Raw genomic sequence first — 12,749 nt, forward strand, 5'->3', positions numbered from 1 at the left:
TTTTTTTTTTCTTTAAGATTCTTGCAAAATAAAAATTATCCAGTGAAAGGGAAAGTACCCCTAGGCTCAAGATCCAGATAGATCTTGACAGACTAGAACACTGGGCCATATCTAACAAAATGAAATTCAATGTAGAGAAAAGTAAAGTCCTACACTTAGGCAAGAAAAACCAAAAGTACACATATAGACTGGGAGAAACCAGGCTCAATAGCAGTAACTGTGAGAGGGATCTTGGAGTCTTAGTGGACAACCAGCTAAATATGAGCCAGCAGTGTGCAGCAGCAGCCAAAAAAAGCTAATGCAGTCTTAAATTGTATTAACAGAGGGATACAATCAAGATCAAGGGAAGTACTAATGCCACTCTATAAAGCCTTAGTAAGACCACACCTAGAGTACTGCATCCAGTTTTGGTCACCACATTATAAAAAAGATGTTGAGACTAGAAAAAGTACAAAGAAGAGCAACCAGGATGATTAAGGGACTGGAGGCTAAAACATACAACGAACGGTTGCAGGAACTGGGCTTGGCTAGTTTAGTAAAGAGAAGGATCAGGGGAGACATGATAGAGGTCTTCTAATATTTGAGGGGCTGCCACAGGGAGGAAAGGGTCAAGCTATTTTCTAAAGCACCTGTAGGCCAGACAAGGAATAATGGATGGAAACCGAACAAGGAGAGATTTAACCTGGAAATAAGGAGAAACTTTCTGACAGTGAGAACAATCAACCAATGGAAAAGCTTGCCCTCGGAAGTTGTGGGAGCGCCATCACTTGAGGCTTTCAAGAAGAGATTGGACTGCCATTTATCAGAAATGGTGTAGGGTCTCCCACTTGGGCGGGGGGGGGGTTGGACTAGATGACCTACAAGGTCCCTTCCAACTCTGATTATCTGTTAAATCTGTTAAACCTGAAAGTTCTTATTCCTGATATCAGATCCCAAACTGATAGATTATCTCACCCAAGAATTTCATGTACGCATGAAACAAAAAGCCTTAGTGCAACCACTTTCTCAAAGGCTTTTCTTAAAAAGAGAAGGGAGATCAGGTAATAGTTATTTAAACCACTGAGTCCAAGGATGGCTTCTTCAAGAGGGGGCATACCACTGTCTAGGCAGGAAACATTCCATGCCATTTTTAATTGTAAGCATGTCACAGGTTGGGAGCTAAGCCCAGTTAAAAGTGGCCTTCAAAAAAGATCAAGTTTGATCCCAAAGTAGCTTTATTGCTTTCATCCACTTGAAATGAAGCAGGTCTGAATGACTTTTGATTGTCCCTCCCATAACTTGGGCCCACCCACCCCACCCCCAAAAATGTGATGCATAGATTTCTTGATGCACTGGGATCCAGAATGTATACAGATTTTCCAAGAAAGGTCCTGGGATGGATTAAATTAAAGCATGTCCTTTTTTTTTCAATCATCACCAAAAGTACATTTTATGAGAAAAGACGGTCTGGGTTGATTGAAGAAATGTGCCTTTAAATACTTTTAACAAGCACTGTTCTACCTAAATCTTCACAGATTATTAAAATTGTTGTTTTGGATAGCTGAATTCTGTTATGCAAATACCATAGTATAACTTAATAATATTCCTTTATCACTATTACTGTGATTAATCTGTACTGATCACCATTATGCAAACGGGCAATTATGATTTATCTTTCTCGAACAACAAAGCCCCTTTAGAAATCTTGGTTGATTCATCATCTTTGGTAAAGTTCCCCAAAGAATGGCAACAGACACCTCTCTATTTCCCCCTTCTCCTTTGTATGTGTATTTGGAATGTGAGCATCCAGTAACTGGAGAATCAACACATTCAGCAGTTACTTACCCATCAGGAATACTTTAAATGTGCTTACATTTTTAATAGGCAAGACTAATTGAAACACTCCCAATAAAGTCCTTTTTCTAAGGGAGATCAAAGCAAATGTTTCATCATAGCCCCAAGCTAATGAATTTCAACCTGCTACTTTTAGCATTAAAGTGCATCATTGTGCAGAGGTGTGGATCTTCTTTTCCCTCCCCGTCCTGGCTTACTTAAATTTTAATCCACCGTTGGAAGTGAAATTAATTAAAATAAAGGATTTTATACCCCAGGTGCACAGGTAATATTAAGAGTTACTGAAGTGAGATATAAATTATTGCAACAACTGTATAATTAAGCACATTAGATGCTAGATAATCTGCAAGTTTGTCGATCACTAATTCCTTATTATCACTACAGGTCAGATTATTCTGCAGTCAGAAGGGTCTCATTTCTGTGACCTTATATTTCCCCCAGTCTTTCATTGCTCGTTTCGAAAAAACTCATCCCGTGTAATTCATGAAAGAAGTCCTGAATTATTCCCTTTTAGTCCTGCCTGACATTAAACGTAAAATGTTAGTTGCAAGGTATAAAATCTGTATAATAAGCAACATTGCTGTCCATTACCTTCCTAGTTGAAGCATGGGACAAAAAAGATTGGTTAATCATTTATTAATCAAAATTTCCTTTCATTATGTGTGACTAAAAGTTATAATATTCATCAGTGGCTAATGAGTGAAATTTATCATCAAAATCTACTTCACATTAAGAAAAAAGAGTAGGCTTCGCTTTCATCGATACAGTTTTTTCATAAGGTTTTCTTATACAGGTAATCCTCCACTTAGGACCATTTGTTTATAGTGGTTTGAAGTTACAATGGCCATAGAAAAAAATGGCTTATGACCCATCCTTAAAATACAATCATTGCATCGCTCCCGTAGTCATGTAATAGCAATTTGGGTGTTTGGCAATCGACTCCTGTTTGTAACAGTTGCAACATCTTGCAGCCATGTGATCTTGATTTGCAAACTTTTCAGCTGGATTCTGACAAAGTCACTTAGGGAAGCTAGATTCACTGAACAACTGTGTGATTCGCGAGACCGAGTGATTTGTTTAATGACTGTGGCAAAAACGGCTGTAAAAATCAGGTCCACTCATATGATAATTCACTTTACGAACACATCATTTATTGACCAAGATTCCTGGCCAATTGTGGTCATATGCCTAGGATTACTTGTACGTTTATTCAAGTTAAATATGTACTTTTATAAAATATGGAAATAGATTCCTCGACAAAAAGAACAGAAGTAATTGGAGAGTTAGTCAGTATTTTCTGTGGAAAGATTTGAATGTGTGTGAGAGTTTTAAATGCATATTTATCAAAGCACCCGCAGAGTGCTAAATAAATACTATATAATGCTGTCAACCAGCACAACAGAGGTGAGATAAACACCCAGAGGCTGTTGAATTTGAAAGCCATTATTTTATTGGTATCCCACTTAGCTATACTGATTTAATAACTCTTTGTACAGCAAATAATTTATATGTAATCGGATAAGTTTGAACAAATTACTGTTTTTATTACTTACGACCGTGAGACCATTCTTGTTTATAGTGATTGATTCAAAGCCTCAGCCTAAGTCAGTGTTTTCTGTTTTACCTAAGGCTCCCCATTTTTCAGTATTAACAATTTAAATACTGAGCCTCTGGTGTTTCCTCTATCCATCATGCGCTTGTGGGTTAGATGTTATACTGTCCAAGAATTTGCATCCTACTGATAAACTGTCAATAGGTGTCACTCTTCCAAGCCATACTTCCTGCCATTGGCGAGCAAATTTCTCATTTTTTTGCTACCATTTTTTGAGTGGTTAAAATATTCATGAGGGAGAGTAGGACCCATATGGAGATTCTATCTGCAGGTGTTAATCTGGGTGGACAAATGTCAATTCCCATTTGTATCAGTTCGTTATAATGGGGCATTTATTTGACTTAGAAAAGGTTTCTTTTCTTTTTTTTCTCTCCAGGTACAATTACAAGCGGGAATGGAGAATTCGGTGACTGGAGTGCCTTCAACCAATCTGCTCCATGCGCAGCTGCTCCAGCTGGAGAGCTCTTCACTAGTTCTGCTCAGCCAGCTGCTGAGCTCTTTGGCAGCTCTGGTCAGCAGGGTCTTGGTCAGTCTCCAGCTGCTGCAAGTTCTGGTGACATGTTTGATTTGATGGGTACCTCCCAAGCCACAATGACCTCTTCTCAAAGCATGAATTTCTCCATGATGGGCTCTAACACGGTCAGCATTAATCTACCTATGTCAAGGTCACAGGTATATAATTGTTCTGCAAGCCATTAATCACCATTTTTCACATGTTTGAAATGGTGTCTGAATACTTTAGATACTTAGCTTATTTTATCTGTTCTGAGTGTTTTAGCCTATTTTACTTTGATTGTTATTCTTTGAGATTCATTTAAATTGAAAAAAAAAGAGTCATTCTAGAGCACGAGTGTCAAACTCAGTCATGTCATGTGACGTATTGTAACTTTTTTTGCCTTTGCGGAGGTGGGGTAGGCGTGGCCTGCACATGACGCATCAGGCCCACAGGCCGCCAGTTTGACACCCCTGTTCTAGAGCAACAGAACATATTGTAGAATTTCTAAATGTAACATTGTAATGGTTCAGAAGAAGTATTAATTGTTTCCTGTGTTAAGGGTTTGAAGAGGGAATTGCTCAATTACAAAATTTTATTCCTTTAGTTAGGTAAACTTCCATCTAATTTAAAAAGATTTCAAAAAATAATTGGAGGAGTCAAACATGTGGATGGGAGAAAGCAGAGGATTTTTCCGAGTTTCTGGTTTTGGCATAAACTAATGATTCAGTTTCAGAATCTAAAGAGTTGGGAAGGACTTCAGAGTCATGTAGACCAACCATTTGCCCAATGTAGGATTCACCTAATTGTTTCTGACTGATGACTATAAAACCTTGTAGTTTTATCCCTCTGGTTCCAGTCCTCCTCTCTGAGGCAATAAAGAATAAGTCAAATTCTTCTGTTGTGAAAAAAGTCAATTCCCTTTTCAGATATTATCATATTTCTACTTGGACATTTGTTCTACAGGCTAAACATATTCAAGTCTTCTAATTGCTTCTCATAGAATTTGCTTTCCAGACCCCCTTACTATCCTGGTAGGCCTCCCCTAAATTAGATTGTCAATGTCCTTTGTGATCTGTGATCCCGTTCTGTGTGAACTTTGTAGATTATTCCTGTGTCAAATTCTGAACCATTAAAGCAATGGATCTCACAACTCTAAAAATTTCTTTTCAATGTTTCCAGCCTTTGCAAAGTGTTAATCCAATGATACAGAAGCCTAATCCACTATATAATCTGGGCACAGAGATGGTCCCCAAAAATGTAAGCAAAACTCTGCCTTCAACTTGGTCCGATCCCAGTGTAAATATCAGTTTGGACAATTTAGCTCCTGGTATGCAGCCTTCAAAACCGCAGCAACCATCACTGAACACAATGATTCAGCAACAGAGTAAGCAACCATTCTCTCCTATCTGTTCATGCATGTTTCTAAAACAGGTCCCTTGGAATGGGTTTGTGTAGCATTAAAATTATCTTCATTTTGAAAACATTTCACATAACTTCAGTTTCAGTGCTTCTAGTCTCTTGTCTCAAAAGAGTTCATGTTACATTTCAAATAAATGTAGGGCTTTGCCAGTTCAATAGTAAATTATGATTTTTGCACCCATGAGGTACCAAATACAATCTCAAGAAGAAAAAGAAATGCTGATTCTTTTGGCAAACTGCTTCCAGTAACAATAGACAGTATTTAAGATGAATTAAATAAGGGCCTGATGATCTTTTAATACTTCCTTTAAAGCTTGTAATCACCTAAACATAGACATTTTTATATAGAGAAAGCATAGATAGTGGTGCAAAAGGAGTCTGGGTTGAGGAATGTTGGAAAATGAGAATGAAGCTTATTCAGGAACTACTGACTAGAATTCATTTGTTCCCGCACTGCTATATTCTGTTGTACAATATAGTACTCAACAGTTATAGTAGTACTCAACAGTTACATGGTTGGTTGATTTGTGTTAGCTTTAACATATCTTTAAATGTTGGGAATGTACAGCATCATCATGAATGGTATTTCCAAATATCAGAAAGTGATAACTCTTTATTTCTCTGTTTTGGATCTGAACTTTTGGTAATCCACCAGTATGCATTGTGGTTTACCAATAGGCAGTGGGCAAGCACAATTGTAAGTAATGTGATAATGTCAGTTTGAAAGCTCACGAAATGTAGACCTATTTTATCTAGTAGTTTATCATACCCTTTCACTTCTTTTGTCGACCTCTTTTGTCGTCCAGTCATAGATAAGGGAAATTCAAGCAGAAAAGGAAATGAGGTTTTTTTTGCCCCCAATGAAGTTAGGAATGTGCTATATAGGTGTAGATCATCAAAATATGTTGATAGGGATTTTGATAAGGGAATAGAAAGAGAAGCTGAAATTTGGATACAGGAAAGCTTCAAGAAGTAGAAGTTAATACTATATAATAATATGAGATATTAGAAAGGTATGGAGTAGTGCTCTAAAGATTGTGACTTGAATTTTAATTTATTTGAAGCTTTGATTTGAATACATCTCCAGGGGAAAGAGAGAGAAAAGATATGCCTTAAATAAGTAAGACAGCAAACATTTAAAATGCTTTCCACTTAAGCCACATTTTTCTTCCAGATATGCAACAACCTATGAATGTGATGACTCAGAATTTTGCAACTTTGGGCCTCAACTCACCCCCCAGCATGATGCCTCTTCGACCTCCAGCAAACCCATTGATGGGCAACCCTGTTCCCGTGGGGATGGGAATGCCTACTACAATGACTAGCACAATGGGGATGGCTTCCATAGGAGGCCCTAACCCTATGATGAACCAGGGCATGATGGGAATGAATGTGAACATGGCAATGCCAACTTCTGGAATGGGTTTGTCGGGTACAATGGGCATGGGAGTTCCTAATATAGCTGTGGCATCCTCTATGACTCCTGGAACTGTGCAACCTAAGCAAGATGCCTTTGCCAACTTTGCCAATTTTAGCAAATAAAGATTATAAACCAATCAGATCGAATGAAGGATTTTAGCTGCACAAATAAAGCTGGGATGAGGGTGGAAAATGCTGATCAAATGCTTTTTTTTTTTTCCCCTTCTTTTTATTGCTTATTTTAAAGGAATCCACATACGAATCCAAAGGTCATTCCTTTTGAACTCTAAAACTACTTTTGTTCAAGTTTTGGAATTGAATGTTCTTCCAGTGAATTGACACTGCAATGTCTAGGCCATGTTTTATAATGGGACAATTCAAAGCTTTTCTGGTAGCAGCAACAGTTTTAACTTTGAAACTTATGGGAAGAATGGAATTTGGGGGTAAATACGTGTGAAACTAATTTTATACTTGATTTCTTTTTCCCCCATTGGAATCTGTTTTATCTTAATTGGATCCATTCCTTTTCCTACCACTGAGTCAAATTTGAAGTCAAAGTATGCTGATCAATTTTTTATAAGAATATATATATATATATATTTTTGTCCAAAAATGGCTTACAAATATGTGATTATGGCTAATTCAAAGAGACCTGGAATGTATATATACTTTTGCTACTCTTCCAGCAATGCTGCTGTACTATCCAAATTTTTATTATCGACCTCTTTGAGCAATTTGCCTACGAATAAAGCTGGGGCAGGAAGGGATGGATGTTCCTTCCAGGTTCTGCTATATAATATTCAACGCAGGACTGGTGGAAACATTCTCCAGAACTGCTACATGGTTTCCTTTTGGAGAACTTTTTATGTATAATTTGGAATTCTTTTAAAATTGTTTTCTGCAGTTCTGCATCAGTGGCCAGTGGCATATTACCTAGCATTCTCTGGGGTTATTGTTTACATCACAGATAGTCTAAAGGCAGCAATGTTTATTCATTCTTTCTTTCTTGCAACTTTACATACACACAAAAAAACGACAGGATGACTGTCTTTTAAGTTAATGGTAATCATCTTCAAACATTTTGTCAAGCCAATAGCATTAAATTTTAGATTTTATACAATTGTTGGCTTTGTTTTATGTAAATATGGCCTTAGCAATTGCAGAATCCAATAGAGCGGAGTTAAATATATATAAATATATATATATATATTATTATTATTAAAGGAAACCTGTAGCAGTCAGATTTTATGAATCAAATGAAAATAAAAGAAGTGAATGAATGAATGAAAGATTTTTTTTCCTTTACCTGTTGAAAAGAAAGCCTCCATTTAGATTCACCCACATATCATGATTTTGGATCTGGCATTGCAGAAGTTCAATTTATGTTTGCAAAGTCAGGGCTGCTACTAAAATAAGTACTATATTCTAGGTATTAAAACTTCATTGCTTCCCCCTTTCTTCTGTTGGTTACTTTATTTTTTTATTGTTCCTATCAAATTGATTAAAATTTATTTCCATTGTACTCATAATGTTCTGTTATGCATAACATTAAAGTGTTCATTAAAAGCACTGTTGGGGCTGTTCTTCCTTTCATTCCATTTGATGTTTATGAGAGCAGTTGGAGGGGTGGAATAAGGATCATTTGGGTAAAGTAATTTCTATAAATAATTTAAAAATGTTTAATGACTTCTGATCACCCACCTTTTCTATCTGACTCTACTGTTAAAAATTAAAAATGAAGCAGCCAAGATATCTTGACCCACTCCAGCCTTGCTAATGCTCCATCTACAACATTTCTAATTAGGCAGAAATTCATGTACTTCAGCTAAGTGGTAATGAAAAGTGATTCATTTGCTGAATAAGAGATGAGAGTGAGTGTAATTAGCTGACTGCGGTTTTTAATCTTTCAACAATTCAGTGTGTTTAAATTAGTTTCATAAAATAGGAGCTTTCAAGTGTTGTTACATCAAAGTAATCAAGACAAGCTTTACTGGCTGAGCAGGACAGATCTTCAGTTCCAATTTTGAAATCCTTGAACTTTTTGTGGGAATTGTCTTCACAACTTTGGCTTGTGACAGATGTTGAGAAGCAGAAAAAGAAAGAAAGCATGCAAATAGAACATGAATTGCAAGTGATGGCAGCAGATGGGTTCCATGGAGGAATGGAGAAGTGGTCAAAAAGATTTTTTATCCACTAGGATAATAAAAAATAAAAAAAAACCAGGTTGTCTCTTCAAACTAGAATGTTTTGCAAGAAACGTGGAACCAAGCTGAGTTGGACCTGAACTAGATTACTGCTTTTGAACACATGGTGAAAACCTGTCAAATATTTTTCTAGAAGTATTACTGTTTGATTGTATCCTGCTGTACCTTTTCTGTGGACACTGAGACACATAACAACACATTCAGAGCAGGTGGGAAGCATAAAAGCAGAACTATTGGCAGCTTTTCAAATCTAAGCCTCTTCAAACCTGGTCAGCGGGTACCAGACTTGGATATGATTCTGGAATATGTTTCTGCAAATATCCAAGAAAGGAAATGGAAAGCAAATATAGAAACTGAGAATGTTTCCCTTTTGTATGATGATGTGAATATTTTTCATGCATGGTGGGATCCGGAATATCCTCCCAGTAGGCAGATTTAATTAATTATATTTTCACACACACACACAGGCAATGTAATGATTCAAGTAATACAGCCCCCAAACAATGTTCTAAGAAAAAAGAAATCGGGTAAAATAAACTTAGGGAGGGCAAGTGATGGCATGTATTTTGGGGGGCACTTGTTAGGCACTAAATCTATCCCTAAAGTCCATCTTCCGTTCTGATGTCAGAAGACCCAAAATAGAGATTCTTTCCCAAGGATGCGTTGTGCACAAATTAATAAGGAACTTGACATTTCCAACACAGCTTTCATCGAAAAGTCCGTGCTGACCGCTGAAACAATATGAATCATTCTTTATGGAAAACAACCTATATTTTGCCATTTCACACAATAGCAAATGAATAAATGAAAGATTTGTTGGTAATATGGTAATGCAACATATTCTAACAGAAACGATGTTTAAAACTACTAAACGAGTATGGATGGCAGCATCTGTTTTATCTTGATCCATCAGCAAAGAACCACCTAACATTTTCTATGGAAAGAAGGAACAAAAAAGGACAGATTTATCAATAAACAGCTTGTATAATGTGAGCAATCATCAGTAATAGTAATAAATGCTTAAATCCTCTTTCTCTCCCCCACCCCTTTCTCAGGGTTTAGGTTTCTAGAGATTGCAGGAAACTGAAACTGTTTGGCTATGCATTCAGTCCGAAGAACAATAATAATGATCCCAAATGCTAATTATGATAGCCTTTTTGAAAGCAGATAATTATATATACCCAGCAGCACCATCACAAATATTGGTAGACTTGGGGATCTCAACATTTGTATTTTCCCTAGTAAGGAAAAGATTGGCTAGAACTGAGCATGCTAGGTGACAATAGAAAACTCAACTGACTCAGGATTGACCATAATGGGAGGAGAAATAACATTGAGTATTTTGGAAAAGAGTAACAAAAACAGCAACATTTTTTTAACAGGAGCCTTACCTGCTGCATATTCTGTTACCTTGTAAATGAGTGTTTGGTTTGGTTCTGGTTTAATATTTTAATATATTCTTTAGAACTGCAAAATGAGATTTTTTTAAAAAGTTACAAGTAATTTGATCAAAAATAGAAATAATGATCCACAATATAAATTTGATCCCCAACAACTCTGGGGAAACCATTGCTTTTCATGTTTTCTCAGCATAGCAAAGATATCCCTGAGTTCTGTCAAGAATGGAACATTTACTTTTCATACAGGAAAAAAAGACAATCACACAAAAGTTTGATTGAGGAAAGTCAGCCAATTACACATTTAATACAGAGTACAAGAGCCTGTTGTGTAATCTTTGCAGAAAGATTGGCCTAGCATGCATTCTTCAAAGTCCCTTAGGTCACACTTATGTCTTGTGATTCCAAAGGAAATAAATAATTACATCAACATCCTACCTATTTGGGATGGGACTGAGTATTAAAAGTCAGGAGAACTTGGCCATTTTCTTGAGATTTGAAGCCATGTCAAGCGAAAATCAGTGATGTTGCACATGCCAGTCAATTAGAAATTTAGTTATGAAAGTGGAACTGCCTTTCTAATGTTTGTGGATTTTCACAAGAAAAGAGCCAGGCAATTTATACCAGTATTTCTCAACCATGGCAACTTTTAAGGTGTATGGTGTTCAATTCTTCAGCATGTTGGCTGGGGATTTCTGGAAGCTGAAATTAACGCATCTTAAAGCCACCAAAGTTGAGAAACTCTGATTTACAACATGTTGTTATTATGAAAAAGCAATTTAAACTGCAGATGGGATTGGATTTGAGATCAAGAAAACAGTTGATGTTCCGGACACTCTAGGACATGACATTGTCTATATAGAAGTTCCTCTTCTATTTCTTTCTTTGGAGATAATCAGAGAATGAAGCTCAACAATTGTACTTGGTTATTCATATTGTAATATTTCTTGTGGTGTTTCTCACAATTTAAGCACTTGTTATACTCAGTGGTTAACATTCCCAGCAAACAACAAATTCTGTCATCTCTAACAGGTGTCAAATATGTTCATGTGTCTTTAATGGAGCTATAGCTGTTACCACAATAATGATCAAGTGCAACCACTTTATTTGATTATTTAAAGCAGGGGTCCCCAACCACCGGTCCGCGGACCGGTACCAGTCCGTGGAACAAGTCCTACCGGGCCGCTGGTTTGCTGGGCGCTGCCATCTTTTTTTGATGAAAAAGTGCTTCCGGTGAGCTTTTCCGGGTAGAAAGCTCACCGGAAGCACTTTTTCATCAAAAAAAGATGGCGGCGCCCAGCTAATGCCGGTACCGGGCCGCGCCATAAAAAAGGTTGGGGATACCGGGCCGCGGCATAAGAAAGGTTGGGGACCACTGATTTAAAGAGTTCTGACAAGGTAGTATGACATGAAATGCATGGAACAGAATGCTGTGTCTTACTTAAAACCCATTACAAATAGAACTAGGTTGCAATTAAAATTGCTCAGAGTTGATGCTGCTAAGTATAAAAATGAAGCAAACTGTTTCAGAGAAATGATTTTTACCTTGCCTCTAACACAAAACAATACTGGCCTAAGATCTCATTTCTAATTAATTACAAATTGTTATTTAGACTCACATCTAGCAATTTAGACATCATTCCTCTTTCCTGAAACTGTCAGAACCCACATCATCTATTCATGATAGTTTGCAGTGAAACATGCACCCAAGATACACCTTACTTCCTCAGAGGGCTAGGAATTAAACATAGCCTTAGGCAAATCCCTGGGAAATAATACATAGGTAAAGTTTTTTTTTTTTGTGGGATGCATTTTCTGAAACTACTTCTTAAAGAGGTAATGTGCACCCAACTGGTTGTCAAGAGGCTTCAGCAGCTTCTTTGCTAGATGCATCTAGTGATTGATTTTTAAGAAGAGTGATTGAAACAATACTAGACCTTTTCAACAGAGCCTTAAATAATATTGGTCTAGAAAACCATTTCCGTGCTAGAGGCTGCTTCCTTGTACAGCCCTCTTGAGATTTCTGCTCCTCCATCCAACTAGACTGAACCAAGGAGGACATGCTCTGTTATTCTCAAAAGTGGTGCAAACTCCCTCTGGAAGGATTGGCCTACTGTAAGTTCCTTTAACTTTTTTTTTTTTTTAATGAACTTCTTAAGTAGTACAAGTTGCCAGTGGCTTCTTTCTTCTTTTGCAAGCTTTGATGGGTAATCTCTGAGAAGACTCCATGCCACCTCTGACCTCAGGCAAGAAATATACCATTCAACCATTTCACAGTGCTGAGTTCTACTTGTATATACAATTGTACAAGAAAAAAAGGTGAACACTTGGTAACATTTCATTCAATGTGCTAAACATTTCTTTTAGAA

The 12,749-nt window shown here is 37.0% G+C and overlaps 1 protein-coding gene across 1 annotated transcript in view; it reads left to right on the forward strand.

Moving 5' to 3' along the window:
- CLINT1 (clathrin interactor 1) overlaps positions 1 to 8,348 on the forward strand; it is an 83,850-nt gene extending 75,502 nt beyond the window's left edge. The window contains exons 10-12 of the mRNA XM_026682152.2: positions 3,822 to 4,117; positions 5,121 to 5,325; positions 6,535 to 8,348. Of these exons, the coding sequence (XP_026537937.1) occupies positions 3,822 to 4,117; positions 5,121 to 5,325; positions 6,535 to 6,902 (869 nt within the window). The 3' untranslated portion in view covers positions 6,903 to 8,348. The remainder of the gene's footprint in view (positions 1 to 3,821; positions 4,118 to 5,120; positions 5,326 to 6,534) is intronic.
- The last annotated feature ends 4,401 nt before the right edge of the window (positions 8,349 to 12,749 follow it).

Source organism: Notechis scutatus, chromosome 2 (genome assembly GCF_049901735.1).
Source record: "Notechis scutatus isolate UNSWTSFEM ecotype Mainland chromosome 2, rNotScu1.2, whole genome shotgun sequence".
Classification (NCBI taxonomy): domain Eukaryota; kingdom Metazoa; phylum Chordata; class Lepidosauria; order Squamata; family Elapidae; genus Notechis; species Notechis scutatus.